At 38.2% G+C, this 24,465-nt stretch overlaps 2 protein-coding genes across 4 annotated transcripts in view; one reads left to right on the top strand and one right to left on the bottom strand.

The window, feature by feature from the left end:
* Positions 1-9,917: 9,917 nt before the first annotated feature.
* Positions 9,918-17,621, bottom strand: tmem167a (transmembrane protein 167A). The gene is made up of 4 exons (XM_005922882.2): positions 17,521-17,621; positions 14,930-15,039; positions 10,708-10,742; positions 9,918-10,591 (listed from the first exon to the last, which is right to left on the bottom strand). The coding sequence occupies exons 1-4, from the start codon at positions 17,521-17,523 to the stop codon at positions 10,521-10,523; spliced, it is 219 nt and encodes a 72-aa protein (XP_005922944.1). The 5' UTR covers positions 17,524-17,621; the 3' UTR covers positions 9,918-10,520.
* The window catches only part of LOC102305559 (DNA repair protein XRCC4), a 34,697-nt gene continuing 27,833 nt past the window's right edge, over positions 17,602-24,465 (top strand). For 2 of the 3 annotated variants that reach the window (XM_005922884.2, XM_005922885.2), the window contains exons 1-3: positions 17,603-17,685; positions 23,166-23,324; positions 24,112-24,299. In XM_005922884.2, coding sequence (XP_005922946.2) covers positions 23,186-23,324; positions 24,112-24,299 — 327 coding nt within the window. In that variant the 5' untranslated portion in view covers positions 17,603-17,685; positions 23,166-23,185. Of the gene's footprint in view, positions 17,686-23,165; positions 23,325-24,111; positions 24,300-24,465 lie in introns of all 3 variants that reach the window. The other variant, XM_042221244.1, reaches the window with a different exon arrangement.

Raw genomic sequence — 24,465 nt, 5'->3', positions numbered from 1 at the left:
CCAGTCTCCGTTCCCACATGAGAAAGCTTGTCTTTTTGTCCTGTCTATTTCTATTTGAGAGAACACGCAAGTTTAAAAAGAAAAATGTTCCTGGATATGAACTGATCTCTCAATGATCACAAAAATTAGGGAATCTTTGTTATCTGGCTGGAAAAGACAAAACACTGAGCATATGTTTGACATGTGCAGTCTTGCAAAATATTATATATGTTAAAGGCCACTGCGGCTTGTTGTGATCAACCATCTTACTGCAAATTTTGCTCTTCGCACAGCACTTTCGTCATTGCATCACATACCAGTCACACCCATGGACAGAGAAAAATAATGATGATGAGGAGACTCAGCAGCAACTGGAATAAAAGAAAAAAACATTTCCAAACAATATGGAACAAAATAATCTCATAGACAAAGGACATCTTGGAATATAAGATCTCCATAGTTCTCTGTAACAAAGAGGTATTTGTTAGTGATTCAGAATAAACTGTATCCTGTTTTAGAGAACAGTGGATATGTTTTCTACGCACATTTAGTTGGGCTCCGTACTTTAAGAAAATCTTTGCACATTAAAAAGCATAAACCTGCACATGACAACTAACTATTTAACTTAACTATTCTGTTATTTCGTGACTATTTTAATGATTTGCGTGTGATTCTGACCTCCAGGGGCTTGATCTGCTGCTCATCCTGTAAGATGAAGAGATATTGTTAGTCGCATGAATGTAACTGATCACCACGGGGTTAAAAAGAAAGTGTAAATGTACACTATATGGACAAAAGTATTGGGAAACACTCTTAATCTATGAATTGACCTATTATGGAATCAACATCTTCAGGCCACGGGTTTCCATGTTTATGGACTTTGGTCTATATTTTGTGCAATCAATCGCATGTATGAGTGTTAATTTCAGTACAAAGTTGATTTGAGAGTGTAAAAGTCTCTCACCTGTTTTGACTGTTATCTTCTCTAGTTTGTTTTGGCTAATTTGCCATGGTTGGCATAGAAGGCTGCCTGTTGCCCAGTTGTAGGTTGTTACTGGTGGGGGTCAGGATAGCCCTTCCATGGTTGAACTCTGTAAGTATAAATAGTAGGGTTATTAGGTAGTATTAAGTAGTATTCGCTACTTTTCTTTACAGCTTTAATCTAAGAATGATTAACTTGTTAACTTGTCAAGTCAGACTTCCTGATTTAATAAACAGTTTTTTAAGTGTCAGTCTGAACAGTAATAGTGTATAAAACATGTTTCTGAAACTGATAGGGTTCAGTTATCTTCATTCATTCAGTTATCCTTGTTGCATCTGTGGCTAAAGGTATTTTTAGCACTATTAAGTGCTTCTTAAGAAGCGGATGAATCGAGGATCCCATTGTTTTCTTTGTGAATCACTTTGTGTATCAAATGCTCCATTTTCTTCGCCATCTACCTCAGCACGGGCACGTTTCAGAAGTGGTGGCCTTTCCTGCTTGGTTTCAACTCAAAGTAATATTTAAAAATCAGTGCCACGACCCCAGTATGCGTGACTGATTTGATGCTTAAGCTATCCAGGCACTGAGTTTGTTTGGGGAATAAGGCGAGGTCATCCTGCAATGTATGTGCTAAATGATCCTGTTATGAAAATAGATAAATAAAAAGGGAACACAGTTTACACTTTGGATTATTACTCACCCTTTTACTTCTGTGATCTGACAAGCTTGTGTTAAAAAGTCCTGGAGAAAAAGATTTGTTTCATGGATACGTTTTCTTAACAAACAGTTTGAGGAAATAAAGCTATCAGAGTGCAAGTGATATTTGGAAACTCTTCGTACGCATGGTTTTGAGCTTCCCACGACAAGATTTCTGTTTTGTGTATTGAAGGTTCATTTAAACATGACGCGCATGACGTGCTGATTCTTCCAACTTGCACCAGGGAAAGAGGTCAGACAGACTACAGTTTCATGAGAATGAAATTTACTTTATTTATTCAGTATTTCAGAAATTCTTTTGTTACAGCAACTGAAATTTTTATGGAATACTTCTGCTACTACTACTGTTATACTAATAAAAGCTTTTTTTTTTTTATCCACAAGGGGTCTGCCAAATCAAACATGCAAAGTTATCAGCATGTTTGATTTATCTGATTTTTATGCCGGATACTCTTCCTGACACAACCCCAGAGGGATTTGTGTTTCCTTTCAACATCAAAACAGGGATCTTATGTTTGTTAGGCAACTATTACCACTAATAATAACAATGATAATGTTTTAGAGGCGTGGTCCCGCTCCTGATATTCAGATAATTTCTCTCCAAACCTCTGACTGACAGACGTGATGACAGCCTTAGCCATTTGCTGCCTGCTTGGCCTCCCCTCTGCTAATTGGACCTGTTTGAGCTGTTTGAGCTTTTAATACCATGAAAAGGCACTTTTCATGGTATTATGTGAAAAATAACATGTTCTACTGTGTGGTGCAGACTGTTATTTTGTTAGCTTGATTTTTGTTTTTTTTAGCATCAAATAGCACAAATGTGTGTCTGTGCATTGCAACTGTACATTTCGTGGTTACAACTTGCTAACTAAACCTGCTAGTCTTGCTAACTAAAAACTCCCAAACTTCAAAAGACTCCAAAGAACCCCCCCCCCCCCCAAAAAAAAAAAAAAAAACAACTAACATGACTGCCCTTGAAATGCTTTTCAATACAGTCTACGGTAGAAAACCCAACCTGGCAATGAGCATGTCTATACTGTCCCTCTAGCTTTTTACTATTTCTCAGTTCTTGAGAAGAAAACAATACTCTGAGCATAGCATAACTGTTGTTTTCATTGCGCAACACCAAATCCTTTGGTTAACTGAGTGTGAAAATTGTGTGATTGCAGCCCTCTACGCCAGTGTTTTGTTGATTTTACTGTAAATTCAGCTGGAGTGCCAAAGTGTTGCAGGCCAGTAAATAAATCAAATCATAGGCTTGTATAGTAATTAGAAACAGTTCTTATCTGTTAGACTTTTCATCAGTCTTATGAAGATGCTTGTGTTCTAAATTCCCACAGCCGTACTCCACGGGGTACAATTTCTGATACAGCTGGAGATTATTCATGTTATTATTTCTCAATTTGTGGCTACACCCATGAGTTTCACTCTAATATGGGCATCTGACAGTTTTGGGGTTTTTTAAAATGTTTTTTTGTCAATGTTTATGTTGACCAGCTGTGTCTCACCACAGTTCTATGAGTTACACTTCTGTGATACATGTTACTTTGCCAGGAAGGGTCTTGTGGTTTCAATGAGTGTGGATACACTATGCATAATGCCAACATTAGTACAGGACTACAGTCCAACAACAAATATAATATTGTACAGCCTCCTTTTTAAAGAAAACCAATAAAACAGATGAAACACTAAGAGTCACTTAAAGTCAGACCAGTTGAAGGCTGAGGGAAATGTCCCTGCAAAGAGGATTATAGACCAATAAAGTGAGTTATGGTTATGTGGGAGAGTCGTGATAAATCAAAGATGTTTACAGAGTCTTCTTGTGGATGTAGGAGAATCTTTATTGTACCGTGCACAAGATATTCAGCTGCTTTCCACATAGCACTGTGCAACCCCTAATATTTAAAACTCAGTAAATATACAAGAATCAATTTATTTCTGAGTTCTGCACACCAGGATTTATTATGTGTCTTGTGTGTCTTGAAAATCTTGTTTACTACAGGCAGCACAGCTAGTATTATTTTCACCTTGTGAAACTGTGTGTTTGTGACAGATGGCCAGATGTGGTCCTTATGACATCTACTCTAATGGGAATTTAACCAATGGTAGTTTTATGCAGTTTGGTAGGTGTTCATAAGTCCATCTGTCAGAGAACCAATTTTTCAACACTAACCCTGCAAAATACAGTCACAAAGCTTTACAGCTGTATAAACCTGATTCTCTGCACTGCCAGAGAAATATGAATAATCAGGTGAACTCAGGCATGACTTGCTGTGTAATCATAAGTAATTAAGTACAATTGCCTCCATTTGTGATTTGTTTCCTACAAACAATGCTGGAATAAATATTGGTTGGAGCGAGGCGTCATCAAGTGCTCATGAAACAGCTACATGTGGATGTATGTGCTGACCCCACACCTGTATATCATAAGCGCGCTAACATTTGTTCAGATCTGCTGTACTTATGTCTGATATTCTTCTTTATCACCAGGGTTCACTCAGCTGTACAAGTGCAAGCTGTTACAGTATCTGTGTTGTTCCATCCTCCACACGGTTCCTATGGCAGCTTTGAGGATTGAAGTGGAAGAGCTCACATCCCCACTCATTACTGGAAACATGCCTGCTGGACTTCTGTGACCGTCTCATCTGCCAAAGTGGAAAAACTGTTTGGTTTTCCTAGAAGTGATAGAGGAACTCAAACTCTTCAACCACTTTGCACTACACATTCACGTGTTTCTGAAGCATAGCATATTTACATGTTTTCAGACAGTTTGGTCATTATCCCGGGGGAAATGGTGGTACTATAAACTGGAGTTATATGCTCAATATTCAATTTAAAATGTAAATACAAGAATGTTGAAAAAAAACCCAGTCACGGTGGGAATGAACAGGACATTTTTCAGATGCTTTCATGGTTTTGTGATTTTGAATACGCCTTCACTGCAAAATAAAATGCATCATACTTCATAAAAATATAGTGACTAAAGCCTTGAGATTGCCACATTTGCACATAGATTTATGGGCAAAATATTAATTGAACAGTTAGCATAAAATGTTTACTGTGCTTATAGCAAAGTACAAAAAAGGGTGTCTTTGATGAAGTGAACTGATTCATTGTTGATAACCAGAATATGTAGAGCAAAACCATTTTTTTCTGAACAAGAAAAATTGAGCCTTGGTCACTACCAAGTTGTGTTAGGTACTTACACATACAGTGTAAAAGTAATGTATAGGTATGTATATATAACGGTGTAAATAACTGGTCCAAATGGCTACATATAATTTCCAGTGTTTCCACTTTATATTAATATGCAAAGACTCACTCAAGTGAGCCAGTATCACTGCAAATGGGAACACTTTAATCAAAATGTGGACACAAGTGGTCAAAACCACACTGTAAACCTTCAAACTCCTGTTGTTTAATTTGGCTGGTTATGAAGTCACTTTTCAGTGAATGTTTACTTCATGTCATTATTAACTCAGCCAAAGATGTTGGGCTTTCCAGATCTGTGGAACTGCCTTGGCGTGCAGAGACTCCTCCTGCTGCAGGTTAACAAGCCAGGCTGAGATGTCCCAATGAAGAAACTGTGCCACCTTCAAAGGAGACACATATTGGCCACAGTGGCCACAGGAGTGAGTTAAAAATTTTCCTTATAGCATTGCTGGTAAAAATGACTGCATGTGGAAGACGTTAGAGTGATTAAAAATATTGACTCTACATAAAATAAAGTTTCAAGTACATACCTGATTAAAACATCCAGCGTCCACAATGGGATCATTCACACAAATTGTCATCAGGCAGGTGACTGACCCAGACTTGCCCTACTTAGAGGATATTGGTGTCCTTTAGCTACCAAAGTCGTTTACTTGTCATTTGTGCTCTCGTGGGCAGAAAACAGTTTGGATCTTTCTAATGAAGAAGTGAGGACAGAACAAAGGGTTTATAAAAAGAATGTGATGTCAAGCATTTTTAATCATAATAATGAAGCCTTTGTAATCCTTTATGTCTAAAAGTTTGGTTGTGTGTCTCAAGCTAGAAGCAGCCACAAGAGAGAAATTACCCCCGTAGGTATCAGTAAACCAAGAAGCCTCAGGTTTTTAGATATATAATCAAGAAAGAAAATATAGGGCCAAAGGGAGACTGATCACAGAGATACACCAATAAGGAATAATCCACTACTCGTGAATGTTTCCCTCCTTTACTCCCTGTCATTATCTTGCTGACATTCTCACCCTCCGGCCATCTCCTGTGCAGCTTTCTTTCTCTCCATTCATCTTTACCTTCCTTTACAGAACTGATTCAAACAGGCTCCACTGAAGATTTTAAGGGTCATGGTCTGTTTGGACACTTCTGGTTTGCTCAGCAGGAGATGGCAAAGACTTAACGGCCTGATTGCCTTTGAAGTCCACAAAATGACAGCAAGAACCTCTCCAATATGATCAAAGGAGGACAGAGGCAACAAAATTAGAGTAATATGCTTTGAATATTCTCCTTGTTGACTAATGATGTCAAAAAAGTACTTATGATGTGAACTATTACAAAATTTCCTTGAGGGAAAATTCTAGAAAACACAATGGTATATTAATATGAATCTTACATTGCCTAGAAACATTATAATGAAAAAAATACCTCACCAACCAAACAAACAAGCAAAACCAGAAATCAGTGAGTTCTATTTTCAGTCATTTTAACTTCATTTCCATTGAAAGGTAGAAGGGGGATATGAAACATTAGGACTGTATTGGTATTTTGGAATAGATGTCTAAATTTAATGGCCTTTCAATACATGTCTCTGGCTACTCCTCTAACTTTGCCGGTTTACAAATGTTAAATATATTTTTAAAAGTTAATATGCAAGTGTAGTTAAGATACGATAATCATGGGTATGAATGTTATGGTAAATTTAGGCTTGCAATGATTTCTTTGAACTGTTCTTTTTTTTTTTTGTTTTGGAGTGGACTGATTGTACAGGATACATCTTAGATGACTTTAAAAAGCAAGAATTGGGTCCAAAAAGGTTGAATGGGGTTTTTCTGTAATCCACACAGGCTCAAATATATACATACACCCAGACTAATATTTGGATAAATGTCACTTAGTAAACTGCACAGTAACCAGATGCTTTTGGTAGACATCAACAAACTTCTGGCATAAGTCTGGTTGGATATTTGACCACTGTTTATGAAAGCATTGATACAGTTCATTTAAATTGCTTGGTTTTCTGACACAGACCCCACTTTTAAGCATAGTCCACAAAATTCTCAATGGTGCTGAGCTCAGGGCTTTGGGAAGGCCATTCCAGAAGCTTAATGTTAGCCTGCTTTATCCATTCTATGACCAGTTTTGATATGTGTCTTGGGTCACTGTCTTACTGGAACATCCAATTGTGTCCAAGTTTCAACTGTCTAGCTGTTGATTTGAAATGAAGTTGAAGAATTTGGTGGTAGTCTTCGTTCTTCACTATTCTATCCACTTTTTGCAATGTACCAGCATCAGTGGCAGCAAAACAGCCACAGAGCATGATGCTACCACCACTGTGCTTGAAAGCTTGTATAGTGTTCTGAAAGCCTTCCTGTTACTCCTCTGAGCATACTTTTTGTTATTGTGGCCAAATAGCTCAATCTCATCTGACCAGTAAAAAGTTCTTTGTTGGTCAGCGCCCTCTCAGTCCATAGTGACTGTAGACAGTGACGCTGGTGTTCCAGCAGTTTACAACATGTTTGAGCCTTGGTGGTTCCTGGGCTGTTTTTGGACATCCTAACACATTTCTTGTCATGGGAGGGTGACAGTTTAGGTCTGAATAACTTATACTTACACATCATTGTTTAAACTGATGATCTTGAAATACCGTGTCATTAACAAATGGCGCCAAGAGATCTTCCCAACTTGTAAAATACACAGTTCTTCTTCTTATATCAACTTCCTTGGACTTTCCCATTGTTCTTAGTACCGTCAAAACAAATCACTTTTGTGCTGGCAAACAGAAAGCACCAGTTGTAATAAATCATGATCACCAATGTGAAGTTAATATGCCTTGGCTTTGTCAAAATAACACTCTTAATAGAACCTTCAGCATCATTTATTAAAAGATTTAAGTGAGTGAGTCTGTATCTAAACTTTTGACCCTGTGTGAATTAGAGAAAATCTAATGTAAATCCAAACTTGTATACCAAATTCTTGTTTTTTAAAGTCATGAAAGATGTGTGATTACAATCATTGCACCCTAGAAAAAAGAGCAGTTCAAAGAAATCATTACAACCCCGAAATTACCACGACATTCATGCCCATGAAGAGTGAATGTAAACTTCTGACCACAACTGTAACTTTGTATAGGATATACAGAAATAGCAAGTCTGTAACTAGGATTGTTTAAATACTGAGGGCACGAGTTAAAAGTTTATCCGTTCAGTTCTGACACTGTAAATAGATACAAGGTGCCTTTTGAAAAGTAGAATCAGCTCCCAAAAATTGTTATTGTTTAAATGCTAAAAAAAGATGTCTGACATTTACAGTCTCACTTTGAATTCACTATCCTGGCCTTTTATAGTAAAAGCTTTATTTTTTCTAATTAGAACAGTGATACATCAAATCATGAGGGAATCAATACTTGGATCTTTTTTTTCTTCTTCTGTTCACATGGCAGACAGAGACGCTTTATGATGTCACCATAACATCACATTTTATTTAGCAGTCAGTTAAATGAGTTTGCTTCACATTGTTAAGCACAGTTAGTTTAGACTGTTTGGTTGCCATGCTGCGGCTGGTGGAGCCGAGAAATAAACATAACTTTTAAGGACAGAGGCAATGATGCTCAGCAGATGACATTTAAAACAGAATTCTGACATAAGAAACAGGACTATTTTTGTGCCCTTTGCCATTTGGCATCCCCTTTAATCAATCCTGATCAGCCAATTCAAACAGAAAAATCAGAGCATGCATTAAGTGAGCGAAGTCCTAAAGTTTTTTTAGGCATCAATTCACTGCACTTCTGCCAGATGTTCATTGCTCATTGCTTGGCAAATGTCTCCATAGCTTATGGGAGATTAGGAATAATGATCTTGACCCAAAAAGAAAAGAACAATTATATGTTTAGTTTGATTTTTGTCCCCAAATTACCCTACCAGAGCAGTATACAGCTGCCTACCGCCAGTTTACGAGTTATTTCTTCCATCTTTCCTACATGTAATTGAACCAGTGATAACAGCTCCTATCATCAGCTGAAGCAAGGAGCATCAGTTCTTCCATAGTGTCTTCCTTTCATCATCACCCAAGACATTAGCTCAGTTCATTGACCCAGTGATATCCTTCGTACCAGTATCTCTGTTCCCCCAAATAGAAACGGAGGACTGCTCCGCTGTGTCTGCTCTATCTGCGTCATGGCCTGATAATCACAAATTTACCAGAAGGCTTGATGCTTTATCTCAACCGAGGAGAGCTAAAACGGTTGCACACCAATATAGGATCTATGTTCTCTAACAGGGAGTCTGGATCTGGATACTCATCAAGGGGGTGTGTGACTACAAGTGTTCTTCTTTAGTCTCATCCTCTGTACCCATAAACAGGGAGAAAATGTGTGAATAACTTTAACCCCCCCCCTTCATATTTTCATGAGAAACCCACAATGCAGTTGTACTATTTCCTGAAACAATACCAGGCCAGCATTTCTTAGGATTTCACCAATTGGTCAAATTCTGTGGCTGACAAAACTTGTCAAGGCTTTTTCATAAGGACTTTATAATTTAAGCCTGTTGCAGGCAGTTTTATGATGTGGTCACATGTGGAATTCTGGTTTCATGCAATTTATCTTGTACACAGTTCAAAGATGAAATTACCAGAATTTGTCTAAATAAGCAATCACACATAGTTGTAACTTTTCTAACATATTCTGGATCTGTTTCAGAGGCTACTAAATTTTCTCCAGATTTTTAAAGCAGAACTTTTTAAGGTTTTCTTAGTATGAATGAAACCAAAGCTTTCCAGCTTTTTTTTGCACAAAACCTTGCCAAGATGGGTGTTCATTGCAAAGTTTAAGAGGTTATCACAAACTCTTGACCCTCTAAACAGCTCTAAGAAGATTCCTGCATGTTTATAAATAAGTACTTAAATAGTAAAGAATGACACAAATCTATCATCAACACGTATTTACCATGTTTGAAGTCATAATTACTGACACTTTGTACAATGTGGCAGAAAACATGAATCATAAGCTTTGTTAAAAAAGAAAAACTTAAAACCACACTTCCAAAAAAAGGGACTTTAATAAATAGCTGCAAACCAACTGACATTAAAAACATCAGTAGCTCTTTGAGGCAAAAATGTAGGACAACTAGACACCTGAAGAGCTTTAATACCATTTTGTTTGCTGTACCCACCATTTTCAACTCAACAAACAGGAAGGTAACAAATATAAGTCAGCATGTAAATCCCTTAACAGATTAAACATTTATTGGGGTCCTCTTTGTGAAGAATTTCAAACAGATTAATCAGCTCCTTATAGTGACACAAAATGATGGAAAAAATCTGTTTGAAATGTTTAGACAAACTGTATCATTTGATCCCACAAATAGCAGATAACAGAAAAGCGGTACACTTGTTCCTCCCACACACACACTTAAACGTACAGACCTGGAAGTCTGTGGAGGGATTCACACAAATGCTATCAGCTAACCCCCTCCTCCATACACGGGCTCTCCGTGACTCAGTACGTGATGTCAGGTCTCTCTTTTTACATTATCTAACTGATAAGCAAAGGAGGTCTTATTGTGCTTCTAGGATCATCCTGTCCATGTCTTCGTGTCTCTCCATTTCTCCAATGTTTCCATTAGTGGGTTTCTTTAGATTGCTACTGTAGGAACAGTATACTAAAAGCCATGATGACACAGCAGCAGGCCACCCACGGACTCTTCCGCTCACCTGGAGAAATGCAATAGTGCAGTGTTTAGGCTTTGTCAGGAAACATTTCTGTATGCATGTATGAATAACAATATGACAAAGTAAAAAAAAACTATATGGGGCAGTCATAGGCTTACCTATTCTGGCACACTTCCAAAAAATTCCTAGAAGCCTAAAAAGTAAAGGAATTACAAACATTACAAACAGGAACTCTGATATTAAAAGCTCAAAGACCTGTGATGATATGTGCACATACAGCAACAGAGGTACTCCACAAAACCCAAGCAGCCATCGGATGTCAAGTTCCATGTGAGGAATTTACAACGTAGAGGGAAAAGACGAACAGCAGGACATCTCATATGGATTGAGCACTGAGGCAAATGAGACATTTTCACTTCTTTTGAGAGCTCTGTGTGTCTCTGCATTTAAAGCAAACTTTTTAAACTTTCATTCTCACCAGATGGTGTCAGCATCCCATTGTAAAATTTTTTCCTCAAAGTTGTCTCTGTATAACAGTTACATTTTGTACACTTGAAGCTAAGATTTGTTTTTGAGCGTACTGCTATTTTTCTTTATAAAACACATATTTTCTTGGAGATGGTATTCCCCTTAGATTTTGTGCCTTTCCCTACCACACAAGAATTATTTGCGAAATGTGTGGCATCAAATCAACACAAATAATGTCTCATGCCTCAGTCAACAAATCAATCAAGGGGGAAAACTATTAAATCATCCCATATGACATTCTCAGTCTCAAGCGCTTGTCTGAACAGGATGTCCCTCCCTTTTCCAATGCTGTGTGTATGTGAGTGAAACTGTTTCTGGGATTTGCCAGATTTATTAGAAATAAATTACAGAACTTATACAGCCAAGAATAATGTTGATCCTGAAATTATAAAAATCTGCTTTACTTCTGCTACTTTACTGGCCTTAATAAGCAGCTTCTTATTAACCAAGTGTTTTGGACAGACAAGCCTTACTTGATAAAGGAACGACTTTAATATGAATACAGGCATGAATACAAAAATACAGGCGTAAATTACTTGAAGTACACCATTTCTATTACGAAAACTTACGGCGTCAGAACCTTAAAGGATGTTCACTTATCATTGGTGGTGTGTGTCTATCAACAATTGCCATTGCTCAGTCTGGACAGAGTAAGACGAGGACAGCAATCCCCTTGCTACTAGGAAAAATCTGGAACTGATTGCAAGTAGTTGTGGTATCCAAGTGGTCACCCCACCAACCTTTTGATTCCAAGTCTATTGCAAAGCTCACCTGGTAGGAGGCAACTTGTTTCCAAACAATCGTAAGTCTGTAGCAATGAGCAAACTCATCTGTGAAACATCTTTTTGCAATGGGCTGCTTGACTCAATTGGTCGTCTTAGGGTGTTTTCACACCTGCGCTGTTTAGTCTGTTTAAATTGAGCTCAGGTTCATTTTCCCCCTTGGTAAGATTTGTTTGTGCAGTTGTGAAGACAGTAACCGCACTTGGGTGCCATTCAAAACAACCACACCGAGACCCTTTGGAGGAGGTGGTCTCGGTGCATTTCCAAACAAGCACCAGAGTGGTTTGTTTATGGTGCGCGCGTGATCTGACCCCAAACTGGACCAACCACCAGCTGTATGCTGCAAGTTTGAACTAAAAAACATTAGTTTGCAATGCATTCTTTGTATTCTTAATGTGGGGAGGTTTTATATATGTGCAGGTCTGTACGGTCTAGCAACTAGCCAAGAAATCAATGTAAATTCTCAGTTTTGTCACACTGCATCTTCCTCCTATATTTAATTTGTTGCTCCTCTCCTGCCCCAGACACATCTGGCCAATGAATGGACTGAATATTTTCACAGTTTGCAGTTCGCCTGGAGTTCTCTTGGACTTTTCTCTGTAAACCAAAACCACGGGGAAAAGCTACAAGTTTACAAACTCATCAACTGATCGGATCAGAGTAAATGAACAATAGTTGTGAAAACGCCCTCAGTTATATTCCTATATAATAGCAAGGTTGCTGATCACCTATGGCAATCTGCAGTTCAATTGCAGACCTGCTGCAACTACATCAGTATTTGTGGAAGAATTTCTGAATTTTTGTTAATGGGTTTCAGGCTAGAATCTGAATCCAAGAAGAAAATGTGAATTTATATGTGTGTAGATCACAGATTTGCAATTTACAACTACAGGGAGTGCAGAATTATTAGGCAAATGAGTATTTTGTCCACATCATCCTCTTCATGCATGTTGTCTTACTCCAAGCTGTATAGGCTCGAAAGCCTACTACCAATTAAGCATATTAGGTGATGTGCATCTCTGTAATGAGAAGGGGTGTGGTCTAATGACATCAACACCCTATATCAGGTGTGCATAATTATTAGGCAACGTCCTTTCCTTTGGCAAAATGGGTCAAAAGAAGGACTTGACAGGCTCAGAAAAGTCAAAAATAGTGAGATATCTTGCAGAGGGATGCAGCAGTCTCAAAATTGCAAAGCTTCTGAAGCGTGATCATCGAACAATCAAGCGTTTCATTCAAAATAGTCAACAGGGTCGCAAGAAGCGTGTGGAAAAACCAAGGCGCAAAATAACTGCCCATGAACTGAGAAAAGTCAAGCGTGCAGCTGCCAAGATGCCACTTGCCACCAGTTTGGCCATATTTCAGAGCTGCAACATCACTGGAGTGCCCAAAAGCACAAGGTGTGCAATACTCAGAGACATGGCCAAGGTAAGAAAGGCTGAAAGACGACCACCACTGAACAAGACACACAAGCTGAAACGTCAAGACTGGGCCAAGAAATATCTCAAGACTGGTTTTTCTAAGGTTTTATGGACTGATGAAATGAGAGTGAGTCTTGATGGGCCAGATGGATGGGCCCGTGGCTGGATTGGTAAAGGGCAGAGAGCTCCAGTCCGACTCAGACGCCAGCAAGGTGGAGGTGGAGTACTGGTTTGGGCTGGTATCATCAAAGATGAGCTTGTGGGGCCTTTTCGGGTTGAGGATGGAGTCAAGCTCAACTCCCAGTCCTACTGCCAGTTTCTGGAAGACACCTTCTTCAAGCAGTGGTACAGGAAGAAGTCTGCATCCTTCAAGAAAAACATGATTTTCATGCAGGACAATGCTCCATCACACGCGTCCAAGTACTCCACAGCGTGGCTGGCAAGAAAGGGTATAAAAGAAGAAAAACTAATGACATGGCCTCCTTGTTCACCTGATCTGAACCCCATTGAGAACCTGTGGTCCATCATCAAATGTGAGATTTACAAGGAGGGAAAACAGTACACCTCTCTGAACAGTGTCTGGGAGGCTGTGGTTGCTGCTGCACGCAATGTTGATGGTGAACAGATCAAAACACTGACAGAATCCATGGATGGCAGGCTTTTGAGTGTCCTTGCAAAGAAAGGTGGCTATATTGGTCGCTGATTTGTTTTTGTTTTGTTTTTGAATGTCAGAAATGTATATTTGTGAATGTGGAGATGTTATATTGGTTTCACTGGTAAAAATAAATAATTGAAATGGGTATATATTTGTTTTTTGTTAAGTTGCCTAATAATTATGCACAGTAATAGTCACCTGCACACACAGATATCCCCCTAAAATAGCTAAAACTAAAAACAAACTAAAAACTACTTCCAAAAACATTCAGCTTTGATATTAATGAGTTTTTTGGGTTCATTGAGAACATGGTTGTTGTTCAATAATAAAATTATTCCTCAAAAATACAACTTGCCTAATAATTCTGCACTCCCTGTATGTATCACTATTCATTGCTGTATTATCACAGACACAGCATGTAAATAAGCAACTTGATCTCATTTAATTGCAAGCTGATAGCAGACTGACTCTGATTTCAAAGATAACGAGTTTGCAAATTCATGGCATTTGGTCGCAATAACTTTTGTCTCCAGTCACAATTTTCCTGTTTTTACCAGCAGAAACACTGTAAGTGACTGCTGTGTAGATATATTTCAACAAGCACTGATTAAACTTGCAGAATCATTAGATTTGAATTTTCACTCTTCTACACTGCTCCAAGGCTCCACATTTAACTGTTGTCATATGCATGTGAATGTCTCCATCTATTCTGAAAGCATTAGACTGAAATTTACTGTTTTAACCTTACCTTTAATTTCTTGTAAGATGATCTATAATGTTATAGAACCACAATAATATACTTTACATACAGATTACCATTCTGAATTATTACATAGTGAAATGAAGAGTGATCAAGCAATTTGCCATTATTGCTGATAATGAACTTAGAAAAGATGAATGATTTAGTCATTTTGATCATTTATACTGCTCAAAAAGACAAAGATGGGAAGCCAATTAATCATGTCAGTGGTGATTTTTAAGTAGCCCATCTTACCCAGTCTTATTCTTGTCCAGCAGGCTGGGGGCCATTGCTCTGATGTAGGCACAGGTACAGATCAGGAGGAGAATCACAGTTAGCAGTGACTGGAAGTTGAAAATGGCTGACTGCAAGATGAAAGAGAATGATACATTTAGTACAGACATAATACAATATGTCATAACAATTTAAAAAAAGTGAACTCGTGACAGTTTTCTGTAATACTAATCTTCAGCTACGTGCAGAGAAGATAGCTGTTGTGCCAGTTGTTCACTTTGGTGCTGACCGACTGTGCAGAACGCTTTAGAGTTATTATATTGTCAAAAACTCAACTTAAAATCTCTTTTATTATAATCTCATATTCAGAATTACACAGTGAAAGTGCATATGTAGACTTACTTACAAAATCAACTACGTGCCTAGAAGGTATTATGACCTCCCTCACAATCAATATCTTATACAGTACTCTGATTTGCCAAAATGAAGACCAAAGTCCAAATGGACTCAGTTAGTCCTTATCATCAAAAGGTGCAACACTTAAGATTTTCACTTCAAAACTGTTTTAGACATTAAAAAGATGAATAACAAAACTAGAAACAGACATACCACTTATGAGAATAATTAACTGTTGCATTAAAACAATAGCTACTACAGTGTTCTACCACATATATAGGTCGAACAGTCAGTGAATATACCGAGCCCACAGTCCAACATAAATGGGGAGAAAACAAAATTAGCTCCCCAGAGTCTGTATTTTTCTCACACACAACCTGTGAGCCAACCCACTTCTTCTTGCTGATCACACTTTTTGTCAAACATGTTGAAGAATTGGCAGTCAATACATGAAACCTTGTAGACCACACAGACAGTGCTTTGGACAGCTGTGGACACCAGGGACACATGAGTGCTCTTATCCTACCATTTTTTAGTCTGCTTGGAGGGAACATTTACAGTTGGTGCACTTGTAGACATAGTTGAAAAATCCACACTGTCACAACAAATTGAAAGGCACTCAGATGTCTGCACAGATCGTTGCACCGATGTAAGAATTGAAGGACAGTCGAGTTATGAATCAAACTTAGTTTCAGATACTAAGTGATTTTATTTGCTACTGCAAAAGAGCCTTTAGCCTTCTACAGAACACTGTACCTTGGAGATTGGCCTAGATAGATTAGAAAGGTTAACTAGTGGAAGCAATCCTGATTATTTTTCCCTGGAAAAAAAAAGCAAGGTCGATCAATATTTATGTATTTGTTCATAACTCACCAGCAAACTGCAACTCATGTCCACATCCTAATCTAAGAAACAAGGTGTTTTGGAATTGAATCTGGTTTATTAAACACCCACACAGTAATTATCCAGTAATCTTCACCTTATATATTGCCAGTAATTTTGATCTTTGTATTCAACCATTTGAAAGAACTTTATCTACCACTGAGTTACAAGAGAACAACAGCTCACTCTTTTGTTCAGTTGGTGCTAACCAGCTAGTCCAAGCCTTTCATATTAGCTAGCTCACAGACCAGATTGGTAGTGCAGCTGCAAGAACCAAGACCGGAATTTGCGTTCATCTGCAGGATGAGAAACTGAATGGAAAAACTGCTGATCATATTGGCCAGTCTTTCGCAATGTGAATGGCAATATTTACCATGTGCACCTCATTTTACAATGCATGTGCACTTATGATCAAATCAAAGGTAAATCTAAAGGAAGGACTTTGTTATTAATTTATAACTGTCTTAATCTTATGGCACGCCAAAGCAACCAAGGGACTCTGCAATAGATTCTAATCCAACTCCATTGCTCAGGTAGTGAGCATGATGAGTTTACAAGTACATTTAAGAACTAACATAGGATTTAAACAGGGGTATTTAAAGTCTATACCTTAAAATAACTTCGAGATTATGAACTGCTTCTATTGCTGAATTTATAATATCCCTCAATAACTCAAACTGTAATGTTGTTACAGAAAATAAGCATCATTTTACAACGACTTAACTGGTGTCGTACACGTAATGTTTAACTTTTAAAAATGAAATGTTATATAATTAACCACGTTCCCTGTTTCTGTTGGTTCATCATTTCATCATTATTCATCATTTAGGCCCTCTTAATAAACGCTCGTCTTTAAAATTCTACTTTATGGAAACCTTGTGGAAATAATTAATTTCATTGGTTACATATTCATTTACGAGTTTTAATTCGAAATACCCACGCATGCAGGCAGTAGTCCATGCTCCTTGTCTAGCTACGTGGCATACGCCTCAAAACACTACGATGCTGGCACTCGTCGTATTTAAAAAATCAGAGATAACTTGACTTTTCTAGCAAACGACTCCCAATGACACATCAATGCGCGCACTCGATGAAATAAAAGTTTAATAGCATGAACGGAAACGTGACATTGTGGCTAGATTTGCTAAACTTTTAGCCTAACTCAGCTAACCACTATTAGCTCGGTAGTTTGACATTTACTGTATGTTCTACAAGCACAAGCTGCCATCACAGTTTATCGCTGATACAGGTCATATCTCCAATACTTGCGATAAATAACGCTTAAACGTCGCTGCAAAAGATCAAAAAGATCTGCTTTATCAAAACAAACTTACCATTTTTGTAAATGGGAATCAAAGCCACATCACACTTCCGCCTCCCTGGAACTTACGTAACGAAAGCGAAGTACGGTTTGCGTGACGTAAGGACGCACTGCGCTGTCGCTGATTGGCTCAAAGCACAAGAGTTGAAGGTTGAAACTACTGTCGAAGCTGTCAAGAGTGAGTGCTTCAATGATATCAGTTTCATAAAATAATTGCTTCATTTTCACATCGCAGTCGTTGGTCCACATAGTGCTAAGTTTTCGAAGAAGAATTTGTACTTCATTTGTAAGAACTAGAGGAAAATTCGAGTCGTCTATAACACGCTAATGACTCGGCGCCTTGCCATAGCGCCTATGCCACTGTGCTTTGTTCTATAATAATGCACACATAAAGTTATTTGAAGTCTAAGACGTCGGCACCTGCAGAGCCAGCTCGTTGCTAATGATAAAATCTATTCTGAACATATAAAGGAAAAATAGAAATGAACATTATTATACAATATTTAGATATTATACCCTTAAACTTGAGTACTAGCTTGAAAATACTTGAGAGTTGTTCAAGTCTGTAGACAGTAGTGTAGACTGTCTACAGACAAATGTGTTAAAACTATACTTTGCTAATTGGTATCATTCGTGGTGTGCTTGTCTTTGTTTTTAAAGTTTAATGTGCAAAAAATTACATTATATAGCTCATATTTCTCTCTTGGTGATGTAAGAGAGAAATTTTTGTGGTCCACTTTTCTCTCAAAGTTTTCACAATGATGTTCCCTCCCTCTCTAACCAGCCATGGCAGCATCTTAATTGCATTCAAACAGTGTTTCATAAATTTTCCCCCAGACATTTCCCTCCTCAGCACTCCTAGAAATTAGAAGAATAAATTTGTTTGCTCATTGTCTTAGACTGCTAATTATTTAGCTGTCTAAGACAATGTCTGCCTTCAGATGTGTTCCTAAGACAAAGAGATGGGCCGGGCTTACATGTAGGCTTACATTCCTCTTAATGTGGTCAAATTTATTTTCTTTTATATAGTTTACAGTGATCCATTTTGGCTACAGTACAATACATGCACATTTGATTACTGAAGTTAAATCAAGACTTGGTGTGGCCTTCTGTTTGTGAGATCTAAAATCAGGCCATATTTACATTTGGAAGAGTGAAACAGTCCTCAAGCTTTATTTTTTTTTAAGATGTTTTTGACTTTTGGTTATTTTGAAACGGGATACTGGAAGTGTTACAGCAAGCTGACATCAGCGTGCTTGATGTCTGCTCCGACCTGATCTGGCTAATTTCACCAGAATACAAAATACCTTTCTTTTGCAAACCACTTGTGTTGAGGTTTCTGTTATAAAACAAGTGGTTTACTGTAATAGTACTTATTTTTTCTGTAACCATATTATTTAGTTAGCAGAAAATGAACAAAAGAAAATTTGAAAAACTCCACTGCACGCGTTTTCTGTGATAATGGAGGCTGGCTTGCTTTGAACATATAATGTCTGCCTGCAGTAGTGGTTTCTGTTATGAAGAATCTGTCATGCCTTCATTATTCTTCCCATGGTTTTAGTGTCATCAAAACCAGCAGTAGGAGCACAGTTCTTAGTCCAGGTTCTTTCAAGTGAGTATGTTCACTTGAAAGAGAAGTAAATGCATTAACATACATTATGGCCCTAGTTACTATTCTTTAGTGGATCTGTGATTTTTTAGTTTCTTCTGTCTCTTCATTTTATCTTGAAGTGGCTGATTGATGTAGAGATCAGGGCTCCATTGGGACCGTACTTTTTGTTGCAGGACTTTTTTAAAATTCTTGTTAGTGAAGAAATAGTTGTTCTTTATGATTCTTTGGGGTTTAGGGTTATTTTCACAGTGCAAAATGAATTAGAGATCAGTAGAGTTTGGGCTATTGGTATAGGAAAACTATTGTACAGTACTGAATATAAGTGGTACTTACCGGACACACTGCCATACGATATTTTCCCAATACTTCACTCACGATATACTATTGCGATTTTTAACATTTTGCGATATGCAGTATTATAATAACATATATTGCAATCCCTTTTTTAAAACTGCTAATTATGTACTCATCTGTTTTATCTCATAAGATAAAGTTATTAGTTCAGTTATTTTTCAGCTGCAAAATGAGACACTGTCACTGCCATAAGACACAGGCAGTCTGCTATCAGTCTGCGGTCGAATGGAGTCAAGTTGGCAATTGCATGCAATGTGTTTCTGATAATACAGCAACTAGCTGCGATAAGTTGTCAAAAATCACAAATCTGTTGCTGTCGATATAGACAGAAATTTGCATTTAGCTATTACATTTGCACTCAGTAACCTTCCTGTGTTACAGGAATATAACCAGAATACAACCAGCTGGCAGCCAGTTGAGTTGAGTCCCCTTGAGTTGTGCTTTCTGACAAAAACTCATTCAAACTTATGGCAGTCTGTCTGCATTTATAAATTAGACAGCAATAATTTGCAAACCTTCAACAATCTCTCTGAGAGTGATTGCAGTCGGTCCAAGTCAGACTGCGACTGCAGGTTTGCCTCCTATCAGGCAATAGGAGTACTGTAGGTACTCATTATTTTGTGACCAATCTCAGCTTGTTTTCCTACCCAGTGGTGAAAAGAAAGCTATAATCTATAATAAAGTTCAGAATACATTTCTGCATGTAAGTGAAGGCGTGTCATGTTGTGCAACATGTCCTACTTTTTTGTTGTTTCCCATTACCACTGCATCACATTTTCCCCTTCAGACAGCAATAATATATGTTCGAAGCATCTTGGTAAATTACAGTACTTTTTAAAACCCTGGTTCTAATGCAGAGGCATCTATCAGCTAGCTTATGGGGACATTTCACAAAGTCTGCCTCTGACATGATCAGGGTGTAGCCCAGTTCAGACAGATGTTTTAGCTTTAAGGCCGTGATTTACTATAGTAAATATTATATTTTCTGTAACTGTGCCCAGTGGCTGAAGCCAATACCTGGAAAGAATAACGAACAAAAGGCCCCAGCCCCACTTACTGTTGTTTAGGGCAGCATTGCTTTAATCCCTAACTGGTCATAAAAGCAGTGGATTTGCCAAAGAGTTGTCCTTTTCGTCTTGAGCCTATTGTGTTGGAGAAAACAGGAGGAGAAGTCCAGTGAAAGTACAGTGAGAGGATGGGTCTAATTGTCAAGGCTCACAAGGGAGAGAGTCAGCTATCTTGGCTTTTTCTTTACTCCTTATGAACTCCTTGTTTAAGGCACAAGATGCATAATTACAGGCCCTCTTTGTGACTCATTGGCCTGGTACTTCCTCTAAACAGAATTAAGTCTTGCTGTTTGCGAATGAGGCAATCCAGAAGAAGTGACAATGAAAAGGTTGAGCAAAAAATTACAGAAGGAGTAGAAAAAGAACGTAAAAGCTATGTGTCGAATCTCTAGGGTAGTTTTAGTTGATGATTTAAGCAATTCAGATGATTGCCTCTGCTGGCTGTGTTACTGAACAGATGCTAACAGTGAGAAATCAGTATTAGCTTTGATGATTCTGAGTATCTCTCCATTCCTCACAGGCAGTGCTGTTTATTTAATTGAAGTCCTTCTGTCATTACCACAGGGTCACCGTCCCTGAACAACAGATGTTACAGTAACTAATGAGTAGCCGGGCTCACTTTATGAGGTTAAAGTTGATGCCTTCAGCTCCCTAGTCTTGGTTGGCCCCTTTGCCTAACCACACCCCTTCGTAAGGCACAAAGGGTCAACTTTAATCTTTTTGCACAGTTCTTTGTGCATGCATGTGTTTGTGTGTGTGAATAGGGTGTGTGCGTACCCCCTGCGCAGAGCATGTCTCATTTTGAATAACCTTGACCACCTGCTCTGTCAGCATATGTGGTGGGGGATACATGTCACATCATAACTAAAAGCACAATGTCCAAAGGCACTCATTTTCATTTTTTCAGACATGTTCAGCTTGGCTAACTGCCAATTAAGCTGTCTTGCTTTTTCCTCCGTCTCCACTCACTTTGCCCTGTATTTAAGCAGGGAAACTGTCCAACTCACCTCTCACTCGATGTGGAAGCAGTAATCATATGTTCTGACCTAGATATGCATAATCAAGTAAAAGTTTACTTGCAATCAAAGACACCCCCACCCCCCTTTTTTTGAGTTAATTACGTTAAAGTTATTGTAATCGTTAGACCAACTTTTTCACAACTAATAACAGGCTGTTTCTGGCATTAGTAGGATAGTTTAAGCTCCCATTAAGAAATACAGAACTGTGCAAAAGCGTCCCTTATTTCATATTGTGCTTAGAAAGTGGGAAATGGATGTAGTGATTTATTGAAACATTAGCAAACACGTATGAATTACAGCGTAAAAAGCAAAAACAACTATAACAAGCTTAAAAGTAACTCTGGTACGACCAACGACCAACTTATCTGCATCCATAATTACATTCATTTTGTCAAGATCTCCAACACTACTGGCTGAAACGACCCAAACCGTGAAAGAGTCTAGACTGTGTTTTACTGATGGATACTGACACTCCCTGCTGTACCTCTTTCCTGATCTCCTTCGTACAAACTGATGATGATTTGAACCAAAATTTGCATCATTGTTTATAAGACCTTTTGCCACTGATTTTCAGTCCAGTTCTTGTGTAATTTGGCATATCTCAGCATTTTCTCACTGTTTCCCTTCCTTAAGTATAACTTCTTGAAAGCTGTCCTTGAGAATTGGGGCCGTTTCAATAGTAGATGAATCGAGTGAAGGGCCAGATGCATCTCTTTGCTGATTTTTTCCCCCTATTTTTTATGGACATGACTTTCAGATACAGTTTTTTTCCCGTATAGCTCTTTGGGAATCACTTTTTTTTCTGGTATAAAAAATATTATTTTATGCCTGTCGTCTTTGACATTTTCTGTAAATTCATCTAAATAAGTGCGGATGTATTATGAGTTTTGCAACAGATTATGAGTACCAAAATGCCCAAACATGCAATTTAAAATCACTTCTTTCCTAACTTGCATATTATGTGTAGAGTTGGCATATAAAGACTGGACTGAAAATGAGTGAAAAAGCAGCCAATGTCAAAAAAATTTAAAAAAAAACTTTGAAAGACCTTCTGAAAGCCTGGAGAACTACTGCTCAAGATCACTTTGAAAATGTGAGTCTGGGTCCTTGGAAGCAAAATGTAAAAAAATGAGGGCTGGCTGGATGCATTTGCACGCTACTGTATAAATTTGATAATGTACTAATTGTATAAAACCAGTGAAACAACTGGTTTGTTTCAGTAATATTCCTCTATTTATCTTTAACAGCATGTAATTACTTTCCTGGTGGTTTCAAGGCAGACACAAAAACCTGCCAAAACATGTTAATCTCCGTGTGGTCCCACTGACTCAGAGAGACCCCCACTGAAGGCATACACAGGAACGTTTTTTTATTACCAAATCCAAGCAGTGAAACAATGAACCACATTGATGCAAAGGGAAGATTAACACAATCTTACACCACGAAAACAGATTGATTAGAGCACTGTCTTCGAAGGAGGTCTTAGGACTCAAAACTAACAAACCTACAAAATGTTATAAACACTCATAGGAATTGTTGCCGGAAAATTGCATTTTAATTTCTTCTTGTTTAGAGTGTCTGAATTTCTGTTTTTGGTGTTCTGCAGGTCTCGGATATGTGAGAAACATGAGCGGTACAGTTTGTCAAATTAGACTAAGTGATGATCCAGATACTCCGTACTTCCTGCGAGTGGACTGGGCCATAGACCTGGGTGCTGGTTTCACATTAGCTCTTACAAATGGCAGCTCAGCATGGATTGGAGAAGGTAAATATTTGAGATGTAAGAAGAATAGTTTAGAATAGATGAAAATTACCTTAAATTTAGGCTTAAGTGTAATAGAAAGACTTTCATTTTTTTCTAATTACCTAGTCTGAGTGGTTAGCAGGGCTGCTATTCATCAGGCAACCATTCATCCAAGCTGTCTAGGCACCTGGCCGACCCCCTTATCATATTATCATAGTGTTATAACTGTTGGTCTTTTAACAAGAGGGACAGACGTGACCTCGTTTCATCATCCTTCTTCACTCCTACGCTGCAGCTTACAGGTGTATAAAGCAGATTAAAATCTACAAGGCTTGTCTTTGTATATAGTAAGCCACTAGTGAGTGTCTGTGTGTGCCTGTGTGTGTCTGTACATGAATGCCCATACTCTGGAAGGACATCTGGAACATAACTGCTCTCTAGTTTTCCATTGCTGTCCATCTGGAGAGTTGACAGGTGGAGATGAGTTTGTGACAGCTACGTGCAGGCTTGTAGCTCGTCAGTATTTCTCTGTTTCATGTGCTAATTGGGACTTTCAAGCCAACGTTAGCAGCTGTGCAGCAGCTGATGACAGTCCCCTTGGTTTCTCTGCATGCTTCCTTTCAAATCCGCTTTCACGTGCATTCATGGGTTACTACATAATAAATGTTTACACTTCTTGTTCTGTAATCTGCTCCTTCCCCTCTATCCAGTTTCTGTCAGGTGTACAGCTTTGAAAATAATTTTTAAATATGAGAAAAATGCCTTTTAAAAGACAATAAGATGTTTGAGCAATGCTTTTTTTTGTCAGTTTCAGAGGATGATATGACAAGGGAAGCCAATGACATAGGAGTCCCAAGAGAGAGATATGTTGAGGATCTTCTTCAAGCCCTAACAAAAAGTGGAGGAGGAAGAAGCGAAGACAAGGAGATGTATACCTTTGGCCTCTCTCCTGATCGCCGTTGTCTCTTGTATGAGAAGACTTGTAATGATATTTCGGTAAGCAAAGGTTTTGTGTGGATTTGTACAGTGTTTGCTACAATAATCATTCATTATGTTTAGCATTTTACAGGGAGTGCAGAATTATTAGGCAAGTTGTATTTTTGAGGAATAATTTTATTATTGAACAACAACCATGTTCTCAATGAACCCAAAAAACTCATTA

Source organism: Haplochromis burtoni, unplaced genomic scaffold, assembly GCF_018398535.1.
Source record: "Haplochromis burtoni strain Fernald_Lab_line unplaced genomic scaffold, NCSU_Asbu1 Contig_63, whole genome shotgun sequence".
Taxonomy (NCBI): Eukaryota; Metazoa; Chordata; class Actinopteri; order Cichliformes; family Cichlidae; genus Haplochromis; species Haplochromis burtoni.
The sequence above is the reverse complement of the archived record's forward strand: the minus strand, read 5'-3'. Positions and strand labels throughout refer to the sequence as shown.